Below are 16,383 nucleotides of genomic sequence, written 5' to 3' on the forward strand. Positions count from 1 at the left end.
ACCACCACAGATTGTAACTGACTGCAGGGTAAGGGCCTGCATTTAGAGATAACAGACGTCGACTGATAAATTGTAAATTATCTGAGTAAAGAAATTAAATAGAGTAAATAGCTATTAAAATATATTAAATAGGAAATGCTGTAATATATTAGATATACTTTGCAATATATAATGAGTAAATAGATGAAGCACAAAAACAGCGGATTTGGGAGAAAAAATGTCACATGTAGTGACAGGCATGGGAAATAAGGTACCAGTTCTAAACAGGTCCAACACTGACCAGCTGAAATCAGTCCTTTCCTTGGAAAAACAAAGGCAGTGCAGCTGGCTAACCCAACCCAAGCGCACCCAACCAAGCAACAGAGCAGCAATTCCCAACAGTCTGCATGGGATTGAGAGTCTCTAAAGCATGGTCGATGTTGACATTTACCGAAATGAATTCTAGGAAATCCTGAAAGGACGCATTCCTCGAACATGACCCTATTTAAAGCACTGTCAACATTCCAAGGCATATTTCTCAGATTAGGGATACCTGCAACATTTGTCTGATCTCTTGCATGGGAATGCCAACATTCACCAGCGTTCAAGACATTCACCATAACACTTACGTGCAAGGCCAATACAACTGAACGTTCACAGAATTCTAAACCTCTCTCACCTGCTTCCTGGCCTTCTCCTCTCTGGCCTGGGCTTTCATTTGCTGGACCTCCAGGGAATCAGCCTTCCTCCTCCTCATGAACAGGTCATGGTTCCCAATGCACAGCTGAAGGATCTGTTCCAAGCAGAGACAAGAGGAAAGGGTTGGGCAGCTCCTTTTAACATGGTGTGGCATTTGAATAGCACCTTTCTCCCATCTATCCTGATGGGTGCTTGATCATCCAGCACGTGGAGTTTGGTTTACTGGATACCGGTATATCCTGCCTCTCCTCCAAGCACGCCAAGGTAATGTCCACTGGATCACTGCCCCTACGGGCTATGTCCGATGGGAGCTGAAGTCAGAACATCTGGAGGACACCAGGGGGAAAGGCTGGTGCACAAGATCCTCCTCTCCATCTGTCCTCCCACCAACTCTGAGGTTGGTGGGCTGAGGCAGCATGGTCCACAGTCAGCCAGTGAGCTTCATGATGGGAACCCAGAGCTTTCAAGTCTCGGACTGATCAAGACACTGCAGCTGCCACCCCCTTGACTCTTCTCCATGCCACCACGGTTGTGCCACTACAGTGTGGCATGGAGAAGAGTCCGAGGGGGGCCTCTGCGTGGCACCTTTCACATCTGGAGATGAAAATTCCCACATAGACGTCCCATCATAGGAACAAAGGGGGCGGCTTCACGCCAGGTCATTCCGTTGGCCCTTCCAGTTCCGTTTGGGCTACACTGACCGGCAGAGGCTCTCTGAGGTTTCAGACAGGGGTCTTTTTGTCCAGTCTGAACCCTAACCCTGAAGTAGGGAAGGAATCGTTCATTCCGGATGCCCTCATCACTCCTTTCTCTTGGGCACACAGATTTAAAGAGGACACTTAGAAAAGTGATGCTATCTTGCTTGCTAGGTTTTCAGGAGTCCTTGACAGGCAAAACTCAGGAAACCAAGGCCAAGGGCCTTACTTGGTCCAGAGGATCAGTAATGGACCAAGTAATCAGTTCCCTTGACAGTAGCCAACAGCAGAAGCATCTAGGGCTCTGGTTCAGGATATCCCCACGGAGGAATGCTCTCTGGGGTTTTACAGGATTGGCACTGTAACTCAAGAGCTGCAGAAGAGCAGACAAATTTGCATTCGCCACACAGCTGGGTCAATAAAGTGTTAAACTCGTCAGTGAGTGAACTCAGGAAAACCTCTAGGTGAACCGGAAGAACGCTTCCTCCATGAGGGCCTTAAATGGTGACCAGCAGCCGTAATCAGAGTTCCAGAAGAGGAAAACAGCAGAGGCCCCAGAAGAAGCATCTTTCCAGAGAGCTACTTGTTTTCCACACTCTTGGAGAGACAGATTTCTCACTGGGATCAACCAAATGACTCAGAGCCCTGCTCCTGCAAGAACTGTGGCTTGTCCCTTTCATGCCGAGCTGTTATGAGAGATAAAGAACTGCTCACATTTAGAGAGCCGCTGCCAGAGCTAGCTGACAAATAATGCTTGAAAGAGAGGCGTGTGACCACAGTCGGTCAATGCCTATTCCTTGTCAGGGCAGTGTTCCCACAGCCTGGTTCTGGAATGAGCCAGCAGAAACGTAGGGAGCGGTCTTACACCAAGGTAGGCCACTGTGGTCCAACCCTGACTGGCAGCCGCTCCCTGGCGTCTCAGGAAGGCACTTTCCATAGCTCTACCTGGAGACATTGGGGAGAGATGCGGGGACATTCCCGCAGGCAAAGAAGGGGCTCGGAAACTGAGCCGCAGCCACAAGTGGTGCCTCATAAAGGAACCAACAGAAAGTTTAAATGGCTGCCGTGGGTGGAAAAGCCCTAGGAGGTGAGGCCGAAATGAGAACAAACGCTGGGGGTGGGACAGGGGAAGGGAGAGACAAAGCTTGACTGGGCAGCTGACAGGCAGCCACTCCTGACCTTCATTTCTGCTGGGCCCACAGGAAGCAGCCTTTGGCCCATCGTGCATCACCCAAGGGCACTCGGCTACCTGCTGCTCACAGCACACTGGCATCCCCCAGCACAGAGCTGCGAGTGGCCCCCTGGGGAGGGAGCCAGCCTTGCTGCTCCGCCGACGGAAGCCCCAGCGCCCACCCTCGAACCTACCAGTTTATTCACCCTCAGCTTGGAGGAGTTGAATTTGAAGACGTCGATCTTTTTGTCCAGGGGCTTTATTGTAAACTGTAAAGGAGGCAGAAATGGTCGTGCTCAGGTAGATTTAAACTATCGCCACAAGAATGGCCAACATCCTAATGGCCGACGAGGCTGAACCCAGTCACGAGAGTGCTAGGCAGAAGCACAGGAAGTGCCAGCCTGCCGTCCACATGGCCCAGAACGGCCTTTCGGGCTCTCCAAGTTTCAGGCGAGGTCGTTTCCAGCCCGGCCCGGAGATGCCAGTGCCAAGGGGAAGGCCTGGGCCCTTCAGCATGCAGGGCACGCGCTCTGCTGCAGAGCTGCAGTCCCTTCCCCAGACGAGGAGCACACCCACACTGGCTGACTGCCAATGCAGCTTCAGGCAAGGGACAGCCAGCGCCCTGGGGGTTGAGGAAGTTCAGCACTGCAGGTCTTCTGCACCTCCAGGTGCCCCTCACACCCCACATGCTGGCTGCCACAGCCAATCTGAAGCACCAGTAAGGGCTGAAGCACAAGGGGGAGGCCATTACGGGGTGGTGTGAACGAGTGCCTGGAACCAAATCTGCAGCCACTGCAGCGAAACGAAATGGCTCTGTGAGGTGGCGGATCAGGAGGCTCGCACTTGGCCCCTGGGGAAAACACAGCGAAAACCGCAGCCAGCCACCTCTTGCCCAAGAGCGACATGAGCGGCAGGGGCTCTGCTTGTCAAGGCCTGGAGAGCGGCCAGGATTGCCCAAGTTAGCCAAGGACTGGTGGTTCGGTTTGGCAGGTGAGCTGGCAGTCTGCAGGGAGAGGCGACCTGCCGCGTTAATTCCGGCTCCTGCAAAAATCCCCCGGTTTCCTGCCAGCGACGGGGGATGGCCGCAGTTCCAGGCAAGCACTTGATAATTGCCACACCAGATTAAACACCTCTGATGTGTCACCGAGACTGTCCCATGCCTCCCGTAAGCCTGTTTACCATCATGTCAGATCTGACTTGCAGCCCTCTTATTGCTGGGCTTATTGACTGTCATCATAAAAGATGACAGCTCCTTCCCTCAGGGGGCAGGTTTATTACAATCCATTATGTTCAGGGCCTGGCAGACAAGGTCTTGGGCTCCCAGTTCCCGGAGGAATAGCCCCATTTGAAATCTTAAGTGGAAAAGACCTGTGCATAGACAGCCCAAAGCCTTGTGTACCCAAAACAAATGATAAAATGATCATTTATCCTTTTAAAAAAGAAACAGACTATCACGTACTAATTGCTTAAAGCTTCTGAAATGAAAGTAGCTGACGTGGAACATTTTAAGGTCTTTGCCTCAGTAAATAATGCCTATATATTATCTGTACACAGGCACACAGATACACAAACACACATGCACACAAACTACTACTTTCTTCTGCAAAGCACTATGTATACCGTACTTAAAGAAACATGTCCTTATTTTCTAGCTCTTTGGACAAGTAGAGAGATTCTCTATTTATAGCAAAAACTGGCTGTTCTGCTTCTTTACTAACTGCAGAGCCCAGGAAGTGGAGGCATTCTGGGGAGTGCTGCAAGTTCAGATCCAAAGGCTCTCATCACACATAAACACCACGAAAGGGGCAATTACAGGCCAGTGCAAAGACATGCTAGGGCAGGCAATCCCAGCTGATGAGCTCTCAATCTGCTCAGTCTAGCATCCCGAGCCAATTTTAATTTTAAAACCCCGTGTCAAATGGTTCTGTAAGAAAAACACAAACAGCAAACTGCTCCAGGGCTGAACGCTTCCATTCTTTCTTCTTTTTAACTCCCCTGCCTCCCCAGAGCTGCCTTCCCCATCTAAGTGCCTTCCAATGTGTTGGAAGTTCCCGTCGTTTTTAGTCCTCATGGCTAAAGAAGTATTTCTAGAACTAATTCAACAGCTAATTACTTAAGGATCCAGAAATAAAAGTAAGTGGTGGAAACTTCACTGGGTAATGCTTAAAAATGATGCACTGAGGATAAAAGGAAAACATTGGGAAATGTTGATCTGGGGTTGAGAATTCTTCACTAGACCTGTTGAATCTTTAGTCAGAGTATCTTCTAGCAAAGCAGATTCAGAGCTTTGTACGGAGACACCGAAGGGGCAGCAGGAATAGGCATACCTCCTTATCACTGTAAGAAACGTTCCGAATCTCATTCCACGGGAAGGAAATTTTGGGGGTCAGCTTGTTTTCTGGATCGTATATGTGGAGACCCAAGGCATCGACCCCAAGCAACAGCTCAGTTCCCTTCTTATTCTAAAAGGAGGGAAAAAACCAAGAGGAAGAACAGAACATGCCATTTCTATTGGAATCTGCACAGATTTGGCCGAAACATCCCGCCCCACTCCGTCCTTGGTTCTACTGCATCGAGCTGGTCAAAGCAGGATGGCAAGGGGCAGGGAGAAGCAGAGACGCAGGCAGGTGGGCCCTCCAGGGCAGAGTGGACTGCCGTGGCAGGGTCCCATCCTTCCCCCTCGGGAGAACCCCTCAACGGCCCTTCCTGGCTGCATGTGAAGTCTCCATGGGAAAGCAGCTGGGGCAGCTGAAGTCCTACCTGAAGCTTTCTTCTGCAATACGAGGGGAGGCCTGTGCCAATCAGCAGCAGGAGCCGATGCCTGCTGTGACCCATAGATGAGCCCTTCCAAAAGGAACAACCAAACCAGAGACCTTACCCGAATTGCAAAGTAATTCACGCCGTACATCTCAAGATCCTGGGCTATCTTCAAGTACTCCATTTCAGCTTCATCACTGCAGGAGGAACAGAAGGGAGAAAGTTCACAGCTGCAAAAACTTGGCAGGAATAAGCTGCTGTGTACAAAGCAAAAGACCAAAGAGACCAGCAGGCACTTAGCTTCACAAGCGCAGGACATCCCAGAAACAGGATTCTGTTCTGGCGTTAAAATTTTGTTTACAAGCAAAATCAGTACAGATCTAAGGCAAATCCATCGGGCGGGCCTGCTGTCTCATAACAGCTATTCAAACGGAAGCAGGGCTAAAGAAAGAGAACGAAAAACCCTTTCCAGCAACAAAAATTTCAGATCTGCAGCAGAAAGAAAAGGAAGTGCTGCCTGTGGTTGTACAGCCAGGAGGAATGGAGGTGAAGTGAAATGAGAGAAGCTGAGACATTAAGGGCTTTATCCTGGCGCAGCCTTTGCCAGCACAGTGCCTGCTTGATGTTTTCTACTAGAACCCCATCATCCCTGACCACCAGCCATGCTGGCTGAGACTGATGGGTGCGACAGTCCAAAGATCTGCACTTGGAGGTGCCTGGCTCTACAAAAGTCCAACGTGCGAATCTTTTTTCACACATGTGTAGCATTCTCTAGTCACCCTAAAACACATTTGTCTCCCATCTGTATACCAAGACTTCAGGTTTGTCAGAATACTGAGGACTTTCTTTTCAAGCTTCTAATTCTTGGTTGTGAACAGACAAACCTACCCCAAAAGTTAGGACCATAATGGCAACGAGAGGACAAAAGTTCACACTTCCTAATGAAGATTTGCAACACGAAAGAGGAGCAATGTTATTGGTTCAAGGCCCAGACAGCAGCATGCAAGTGAAATCCACACAGCCAAAACCGCACGGCCCGCACAGGCAGGCAGGCAGGCAGGCAGTTTGCTTTATCCGCATGTTTTGCAGAATGCAGTCCTAGTGAAATCCTCCTTCAGTGTGGGGTGAGACACGTGCTTGGTCCATTCCGTAACAGTCTTCGTAAAAACGATTAAATCACATTAAAAGTGCATGGATGTGCACTATCTTGTAAAGAACACCTTCTATCTTGCATTCGGTTACCCGCAACAAAAGTAAGGATCTTGGAACACACTGGCACACAGATATGCTGGGTAAACTTTGCAGCCACCTGTTCTGCTCCAGTCTGGCTTTCTGATGTTCCTTGATGTTGTTCTGTAAAGCCCCAGTGCCGCTATGGACAGAAGGGCTGCCAGTGAAGAAGACTGCCATGAGTCACCGAGCTCCGTTTTCTCCCTCTGTCTCACCACACACGCACACGCCAGCTGCATAGCTGAAAGTGCCTATCCTGCAGTCCCAGACGGCGTGAGGGCAGGGCTCCTGTAAGAACAGCCCCCCAGCATGGGTCTTTTCTGTCCAGTGGCCACTCTCCCCCCCCCCCAGAGGTGGCAAACCAATGAGAGAGATCCACATGATCCAACCTGCCCATGTGGCTGCGCTTCTCATGCAAGACCGGGTCAAAAGGAAGCCACTGACATGTGGTGTGAATGGGGCCACAGCCATGCCACTGCAGGGCATCAACCACCTCCAAGCTGGCTGCTTTTCTTTTCTTTTCTTTTTTAAGTAAGTTTTATTATTATTTTTCTACTAACAAAAAGAAACTAAAAACCATCAGTCATCAGAAACATCAGACCTACTGGGTCAGCCCCCCGTACTTTTTTTTTATAGTAATCTGTAAACATATTTAAGTCTGTGCATAGTCCTGTTTCTCTAGCCAATAATAAAAAGAATTCCAAGTTTGATAGGAGCAAGCTGGCTGCTTTTCTGAAGGGACTCACCTCGTCCTGCCACGGTGTTGGCCATACCAGGCAGTGATTCTTTCTTCCCACATTTCTGGGGTCATTTGATACAGGTTGATCACCTGGGAGTGAGACACAGGAGAGGAAGTTTACTCAGCCCCACCTGACTTTGCTTCAGCAGGAACTAGCACGATCCAGTGGTCCACCCGGCCAGGTCTGAAATTCCTCCTCAAGCACAAAACATCGTGAGGGAGCACGTGCAGAGAGAAAAGAGCCCTCCTATTTCCTGGGTCATACTGGGAGCTGTCGGACTATTTCTGTCCGACGGTGCATAGGATCACACCCTATGGGATGCTGTAACCTTTCAGCCACGGTGGCTTCCTTCCGCAAATCATTTAAGTGGAAACATGGATGCACGGATGGAGCATTTGGACACCACAGCTTGTGCACTTTTCCCAATACACGCATTCACCTTGACCTCAGAAAAACTAAAAACCTCTTTACAGTGGTACCTCAGCTCACGAACACCTCAGTTCACTACCAAATTGGGCTGTGAACAAAAATGTCATTAAAAAATTGACTCAGGTCGTGAACACCACACCGGGGAGATGTGTGTGATCGTGCTGGGGCAGCGGGGAGACGGCCAAGATCACACCAGTCTTTCCTGCAGGAGCACAACCGTGATCTCGGTCATCTCCCCTGCCAGCACGATTGCGCCGGTCTCCCCCCGAGCGCTCCTGCGATCACTCCCGTCTCTCCCGCCCCCAGCGCACCGGGATGACGGGCACGTGCAGGCATGACAGGTGTGACTGCAGTCGTGCTGGGGCGGGGGAGGCTTGTGCTCAGTGTTGGGGGGGTGGCCATGATCTTTGTTGTTCTTTATCACTTTGCTTCACATTTTTCTGATTAAAAAAAATGGTTACAGAACGGATTAACCTTATTTACATTGAACCTTATGGGGAAATTTGACTTGGCTCACAACCAATTTGGGTCGCGACCAGTCCTGGGACAGATTAAGTTCATGAGCTGAGGTTTCACTGATCGCTACATTATTGGGATTATTTAAGCCCTGAAATGCAGAGACTGGAGGACTCCACGTGTCTGCTTTGTATTAACAGGGGAAAAGTCCTTCCTTTATCTTTGATTCCTCACCATAGATCTGAGATGAGCAAGGGAAAGCCTTCCTTATCTCCCACAGAGGATCCAAGATAACAAAGGGGCTCCCTTGCTACCACTGGCATGGGAAACCCAGCCAGAAATGTTTGCACAAGTCACATCTTTCATGCCTCCCGCCGTAAAGAAAAAAAGAACAACCCAATGCAACAGAGCTGCAAGTCTCTCTGCCTTTTCTGTTCATGAACGTTTGTGAAGCACAACTGGAGACAACAAGGTGGAAGGCACCATTTCTAGAGGGAGGCAATTCAAATGTTCCAGTATTACTTAACATTCATCCTACACACAAGGAACCCATAAACTGCCTTAAACAGACCATCTAGCTGGTCCATCCAACTGAGCATTGGCTTTCCCAAGCAGGATCCCTCCTGCAGTTTTGCACCGCAACTCCCATCAGCCCCAACCATGGGCAACATTGGCTAGGGTTGATAAGCATGGTAGCCCAACCAATTTGGAGGGACCCCTGGTCTGAAAGGATAATGCACACTAACTCTGTCTCCCAGCTCTCCCTGGCAAAAGTAGGGATCGACTCCTGAACAGCACGGCTGGGCAGCATCTGCCCGAAGGCACAAGATCCTTACCCGTTTTGGAAGCAACTCCTCTTGAGCCAAGAAGCCGCGCTTGTGGACGCTGGCATCGTAATCTCCAAACTGCAAAGACATGTGGGCGTGTAGTGTGAGAACAAGGGCTGTGGGGCACAGCCTCAGTTCACAGCAAGACAAATGGCTTGCACGGAGAGAGCAAGCTCCTTGCCAGACCGTCTGCATCATGCCGTGGGCAATTCTCTCCTCCGTTCAGGGCAGTGCAGGGTGGCCCAACACGTCTCTTTGGCTGTGCTGGGGTCAAGGCAGCCACCTCGCTTTTCTGAAAGCTTTCTGCTTCTCCTCCCAGCCCTCAAAGATCTTCAAAACAGAACTGACTGTACTCTGCCCCTGAACAGCCTGAAATTCTGCTTCAGTGTAAGCACAGTCCTTTTCCTAATTATTACAAAGTGTATCGGCTTGAAAACAGAATATGAAAGAGTCAAGATGCCCCAATAAATGCCCCCCATCTCCCCCAGCTACCCAAAATTCTACAGTGGGGAAAGCTGTGCTCTGCAGCCCACAAAAGTGACACAGTCCGCCGTGTTTGTATGCCACTTCATCATCTGTTCTGGTTCTGCTAGTCATAAGGAAAAAGACTCAACGAGGCACTGAAAGCCTGGCACCCCAACATCTCTGGCTTTGGGGGTTTCACAGGTGACCACTTATACATTTTACGCCTATGAAATAAAAGCTGGCCGATTCGTGTCAATCCACGAGGGATGGTCATGAAACCTGGACTCCAAGAAAGCGTGCTGGCAGCAGCGGCTTTTTGAAAATTTAATGGAATGTGTGAAAGACAGAACATGTCCAACCTGAAGGATTACAGAGAACCGGGAGCCCTGAAAATGTAAATGAGGAAGAGAAGTGCAGCTGGATTTGGAGTGACTGAAGAGGGCAAGGGCAGGACAGGAATGAGCTGCTCTTTCATTTCTCTGAGAAGTTCCTTGTGGCAGTCGACCTGGAAGTCGCAGCATGCCAGCCCCCAGGGCTCAATCCCCCAAGCCCCTGCAGGGCCCAAAGGCTGCCGAGACCCAAAGTTTGAAGCCAATCCTAGCAGCAATACTGGCTGCATGGCCTTCTTCCACTGCCTGCCTTCCAGTGCCATGTTCTGTGCGCTAGAGACCCTCCAGGTCTCGACAGCGGCTGTGCCTGAGCCGGCAAAGGAAGCGGTTAGCTAAGGGCAGACGGCGGCTGGAGGGCTTGCTCCGGCTTTCTGCAGACCCTGGGGCACACTGCAAGACACCAGCAGTGCCCCCCACCCCAGGGAGCCACCTTCCCACCCCTGCCACCACCTCCTCCTCTTTCTCATCCCTGCGTCCACTTGCTTGCCTCGCAGGCGAAAACCAGGGAGCAAACGAGCAGCCACAGCAGCGCCTCCTCCATGGCCTGGGCCAGAGCTGGGGGCGGGCAAGGAGGCAGGGTGCCTGCAGCGACTCCAGGGGGCCCCTGTGTGGGGGCCCCTGAGGGGATGCGGGCCCTGGGAAGGTGCCCAAGCGTGGCAAGCCCTGCTAATGGCTTGACCTGGGGGCTAAGAAGCAGCCCACCAGAGGGGCCTTACCATATGCAGCAGGGCAGATGGCAACAGGTCTGGTCCCTCTCCCGTGGATTCCAGTTAATGTATTTTGGCCACTGACATGAAAGACTTTCCTTGCAAGCAAGATTTAGATCGGCAGCGGGAAATGCTTCAGACAGCGCTCTGTCTGGCTGCCAAAAGCTCTTTTACCTAAATTGGGTCACTAAAGAGTACCAAAGCATTATTCATGTGAGTCCATATGATCCATCATTCTGTGCCGATACCCTTCAAATAACAAGAAACCCAATGAAACAATCGCTTTGAAAATTGAGAATTCAGGGCAGCTGCCCCTGTAGCACGCTGCCAAAGAGACACTATACAAAGGGGCATGAAACAGCCCCCTCCGAGCAGGTGATACGGGGGAGAGATTTATAAGAGAAATATACCGGAAACATTTTGATTTGATTTTGGCTGTCGATGCAAGAACCGCAATGTCCTGCCATCAACCATTTATAAAGTCAAGACGTGCTTTCCTGCAGCAATTAACCCCAGTACATAATATTTCCTCCATCTCTACAGTCTCCATGAGGGCTTGGCTCCAATGGCAAGCCAGTATGGTATAGCGGTTAGAGTGCCAAGAGTGGGACTTGGGAGAGCTGGGTGCTGCTCCTTGCATGGCCATGAAACTCGCTGTGTGACCCTGGGCCAGTCGCTGACTCTCAGCCCAACCTACCTCACAGGGTTGTTGAGAGAGTAAAACAGAGAGGAAGACCATGTAAGCCCCCCTTGGTTTCCTTACAAGAGGGAGAAAGGCAAGATATTAATAGTAATCAACAACACAGACCAGAGGGAAGGAAAACACAACCGTCCTGCCTGTGCCCAAGAAAGGAAAGCAATCCCATTAAGCTGGTATCAAGGTGTTAAATGGGTGCCTATTTCTAAGGAGTCTAGAAAGACAGAATTCTGCCCAAGGAGATCCAGCCAGGAGCTGCACCAGGCAGTTTGTGCTGTGCTGACTAGCCAAGGAGGAGGACGGCACCCAACAGCCTCAGGTGCAAGTTTGCAAATCGGGGAGATTCCCCCAGGTGCTGCCCACATCTCTCCTCCAGCAGGCACCTCGCATCCCAGCCACGTAGTCAGCAGGCAGACTGCCGCTGGAGGAATCCGGTTTACTCAAGAGGCTGGCACGGGGGAAGTTGATGGAACACAGCCAAGATGGGAAGTCAAGAGCCACCCTCAATCAGCCTCTATTTAGAACGTGCACAAAATCTCGGCGCTCGCAACTGGCACCCACACATCTTCTTGGCTGTGCAGCCACTCCATAGCTCGGGCAGGGTTGGTCGGGGTGGAAGGAAACGTAAGGCGGAAGTGCTGCATTTGGAGCCAGCACAGATGTAAAAGGAAGTGTCCAATCAGCATCTGACTTGGCCTTCAATTCCTGCAAGAAACGCGCACCTGGGGAGAATCCAGCCACCAGCAGACGCTGGCCTTAGGGGCAAGGGCTGGCCCAAGTCTTCTCATTCCAGTCTAAGCAAGATTAGTTGGCATTTCCTGGCTCTCCTCTTATACCAAGTTCAAGGCTAACATAAGGATTATGGGTAAGGCTGTGGGCTTTAAATAGATGAATCAGAATTACATCAGTGTCAACCATAGAAGTAGGAGAGGGAAAGCAGGAGAAGGAAATCTGATAAGTACATTTATTAGTATCTGTATAAGCTCTAGGGTTCCTTTCTGTATAAAGCTTCCAGGGAAGCATACAACTGATAACACATTTACCAAAAAAAAAAAGCCATAAAAGAAGAGACATAGCAGAATCAATCCAATAAATTTCAAAACCAAAACTGGTTTGCAAACATGCCAAAAAACATCCTGGTCAAATAAAACGATCTTCACTTGGCATCAAGAGACAGGGTAGGTTAGCGCAGGCTGGAGATCTAGATTCAAAACCCCAGTCAGCCATGAAGTGCACTGGGTAATTTCATGCACTCTTTCGCTGCGTTCACACAACTCAGTGAGCAATCCTACATTCCCTGCTCAGTCCTCTCACTGTTGGCACTTAGTCCATCAGCCACTGTGCCTGACATTTACTCCCAAGGTCCACTGCTCCCCACCTGTTCCTTTCTCACTGGTCCACACGTACAAACTGGATAGTTGGTGTGGTTCCTGAAGCTGCCACTCTTTCCAAAGGACTCTGTGGTAGTTGCATACCAGGACCACAGAAACTATAATCCTGGGTTCAGACAACACAACAAGACATGGTGGTACAGAGAAACCATTGAACACACCATTGTTCCTTATCATGGTTTCTAAAGGCTAAACTTACCATGGTGAGATACCATGACTAGATTCAGACAATGCAACATACCAACAATGGTCATAACTGGTAGTAAACCACCAGGCCTCGTCATGTTTTCTTACCCCAGCCATTGTCTCTCAGTCTACCCTACCTGATGGGGTATGTGTGGGGATAAAATTGAGGAGGGGACTGAGAAAAACACACAAGCCTTGTGTTCCTTGGAGAGAAAGCAGGAACAACAACAGTCCCCCTGACCCTCAGTCACACTCCTCGGGAGTGGGCAAGCCATAGATTCAAAATGGCACAAGGGTGACTAGCAAAAGACCTTCAGTGCAAGGGGAAAGGGTTTCAGGGAGAAACAAGAGCAGCTGGATTCCTATGGGCCCTGTGGATTGCACAGGAGATGCTGCAAAGGAGTGGCTCCGGGAGGCGGCATTTGTGAAGGTGGTCCCTTGCAGAGCCCTCACAGGGTGAAGCCGCCTCTCACCTGGGTACCACTCAATCGCAAGAGGGTTGCCAAGGAGCATGAACCACCTCCAAGAAGGACTGGAAAGTCAGGAGAGATCTTCCGCTATGAAGGTCTCACACATGGAGAGTTTCTGGCGTACTCCTCCCTTGGATCAGGCTTGGTCAATGCAAACAATGAAAGAGATCCAAACTGAACACACCATTTCACGTCCGGGCTGAAATGCTCTGGCTTTTCTTATAAAGATTAAGGCTACTGCTGACAACATTCGGTTAACAGCAGTTTCCTTTCCTTTAACACTAAATCCTCTGCGATACCAGATTTCCCTGAAAGTAAGAGCTAACCAGAAAATAAGTCCTAGCATGATTTTTCAGGATGCTCGTTAATATAAGCCCTACCCCAAAAATAAGCCCCAGGTAAGATCATCAGCCAGAAGGATGTATTTAGTACATCCGTTGCAACACAATTTGGGGTTTGGAGAGTTATGATGATGTTCCAGAAGAAGATGACATGACTGTATTTGAATAAATGTAGATTTCTGTACATGAATGAAGGGATAAATGTAGATAGTCGTACATGAAAAAAGAAGACATCACCTGAAAATAAGCCCTGGCGCAACTTTTGGAGCAACAATTAATATAAGACCCGGTCTTATTTTTGGAGAAACACGGTACCAACCTGCCTTGTGTTCATTGAGGCCACGTTTGTCATTGGTTAAGTTAGCATAATGGGGAATAGTCTGTAGTTTTATGTTCCTAAATTTAACAAAAAGGAACATATTTGAGAACCTTTCCATCTTGTCATGAGTGGCAACTTCTTTTAGTTATCCTGTCTTTAAAGATGCACTGTCACCTTCCTTCAGAAATCACAAAAGGGCACCTTTGCTAAGCTATTGCAGTAATTAGAGTTGGACTGACTAATGAAGAACCAAACCCACATTTAAAAAAATAATCTTGATATCCACCAGCAGCCTTGCTTATGAGTTTGCAGTACAGTTCAAATGTCCCTGGAGTGATTTGCCAAAAATGCCCCTGGATGAGGAATTGGGATACAAATGGCGGGGGAGACAGCATAAACTCTTCAAAAAATGGTGGTTCGGGTAATTTGGCAAACTTTTAGGCCAAAAAACGCACACAAAGCTTTTCAATTAAATTAGATCTTCAAAGGTGTCAAGAAAACAGTTCTTCTTGAACGAACACTGATTCATGTTTATGTTCAGACTTGTAGATTGTCTTTCAGTGACTGAGACATCTGGTTTCCTTGCACCAAATAAATTTGTTCACATTTATATTCAAGATACTGGAGTGTTATTAGTTTTAGAAATAACAAATGGGGTTAGGAGAGGAAAAACACTGGCAAGAGCTGGGAGACTACAAATCCAAGAGCCCAGAAGAGGCAGAGCCACGTACCATGATGACTCACACATTTAAGGGAATAAAAACAGTGTACTTATTGCTTGGGAAAAGGGCATTTATTATTTTTAATATCTGCTGCATTTTTCAAGGATATCTAGTCTTGGGAAAAGGTCAAGATGGCATGAATGTAATGCGGGGTGGTTAAATAAAAATCTGCAGAACAGGTAGCAAGTCCTAGAACATATGTTTGTCTTCAACTGACCAACATCATTATAGGCGAATTACATTCAATTGCCTTCACCTTTGCTACTCTCAATTTTCCCGTTCTTCCATTTCCTCCCCCAGCATTTAGATATAAAGTTCCTTGGGGCAGTGAACTGTCCTCTGCTTATTTTACTTCCCGCCCAGCACTCTATTAAAGTTATTATTTTTATTACTGGGAAAGATCTATCTTTTATTCCCCTGAAAGTTTGACAAGCTGCAGAATATAATTCTAAGCATTGGTTAGGTCAATTAATTCCTAGCATGGATTGCTACTAGCCAGGTGCCTTAAGGCCAGGTACAGGGGCTGGAGCACTGGGCTGGGATTCTGGGGATCCAATAAGCCCCCCTTGGGTACAAGGCTCACAGGCTGCTTTGGGCCAGTCCTTGATTAGTAACCTAAACTACCTCACAAGCTTCTTGTGAGGATACACTGGGGAAAATAAGGATCATGCGTGTGACCTTGGGCTCCTTGGAGGAGAGAAGGAATAGGAATGCAACCAATAAATATGTGGAGAAAAAATGGCTCTTGCACATTCTTCAAGACATTCAATTATGATCTAATGTGGAATATCAACATGCATAAGTTCAACTAGGCCAACCAGTTTTTACCCTGAGACATGCCTCCAAAAGCTGCCCCCATCATGTCCACGTCCTTATTTTCCCCAAGTAGGGGACCTTAGGAACCTCCAAATTTTCTGGAATCTGCTGGCACAGATCTTCCCACATCTTTCTTGCTGGATACAGCATGTCATCACCACTCTTAATCCATCACCTCCTTTGATCCCTGGAGGTGGAGACAATGACCCAGTTTGCACAGCACAGCAACCCACAACGAACAGACGATGCGTTGTTGACAGGATGGGCGGGAGCAAGGACACTACAGACCGGCAGGCTGGCTACTCCTGCTGTGACAAACAGCCCAAGTCCCACCTCTGGGTCCTCTCTTCCCAAACAAACCAGAGTTCCGGGTTCAGAAACCATGACAAACCTCCCAGGAATGGGAATCCCCATAGGTGGGCAGTGCCAGCACATCAGCTCACTCAGTGTTGGCTAAGGATGAGCCTCCCAGATTCCACGCAACAAAGCAAAACTGCACCAAAGCAGGTGAAGAGCTGCTGTTTCTTCCCAGTCGAACAGCCCTTGCAACCGCTTATGGAGGCCCTCCTTGCACTGGGGCACAAGCAGGCTGAGAATCCAGTGCCTGAGCTGCTCCTGCTTACATTTTGCCACAGCCTTCTTTCCTCCTTTCTCTTCCCACTTGGTGGGCTAACAGGAAAGGGGCATAACATTAGGCAGAAGTCAACAGGTTGCTCGTACTGGCTTTTCTGATCCCCAAGCCTTCATCTTGTTACATGGGAGCCACGTGTACGTGAGCAGCTCCCATCTGTGGCTGCTGCAGTACTGAGCCGAGGCTGATCACACAGACCCTCACCACGTATTCCACACCTTACTGATTGGGGCATGTGTGTGGCAAATGCCTGTCCCCCACTGGAG

General features: G+C 49.1%; 1 protein-coding gene across 5 annotated transcripts in view; it reads right to left on the reverse strand.

Annotated features, from left to right (window-relative positions):
• NF2 (NF2, moesin-ezrin-radixin like (MERLIN) tumor suppressor) overlaps nucleotides 1-16,383 on the reverse strand; it is a 100,648-nt gene that overhangs the window by 51,682 nt on the left and 32,583 nt on the right. For all 5 annotated transcript variants that reach the window (XM_044449000.1, XM_044449001.1, XM_044449004.1 and 2 more), the window contains 6 exons: nucleotides 8,993-9,061; nucleotides 7,278-7,360; nucleotides 5,423-5,498; nucleotides 4,872-5,006; nucleotides 2,739-2,813; nucleotides 659-772 (listed from right to left, as the gene is read on the reverse strand). In XM_044449000.1, the coding sequence (XP_044304935.1) occupies nucleotides 659-772; nucleotides 2,739-2,813; nucleotides 4,872-5,006; nucleotides 5,423-5,498; nucleotides 7,278-7,360; nucleotides 8,993-9,061 (552 nt within the window). The remainder of the gene's footprint in view (nucleotides 1-658; nucleotides 773-2,738; nucleotides 2,814-4,871; nucleotides 5,007-5,422; nucleotides 5,499-7,277; nucleotides 7,361-8,992; nucleotides 9,062-16,383) is intronic.

The sequence above is a fragment of the Varanus komodoensis genome, unplaced genomic scaffold (genome assembly GCF_004798865.1).
Source record: "Varanus komodoensis strain SLA01 unplaced genomic scaffold, ASM479886v1 scaffold56, whole genome shotgun sequence".
NCBI classification, from domain to species: domain Eukaryota; kingdom Metazoa; phylum Chordata; class Lepidosauria; order Squamata; family Varanidae; genus Varanus; species Varanus komodoensis.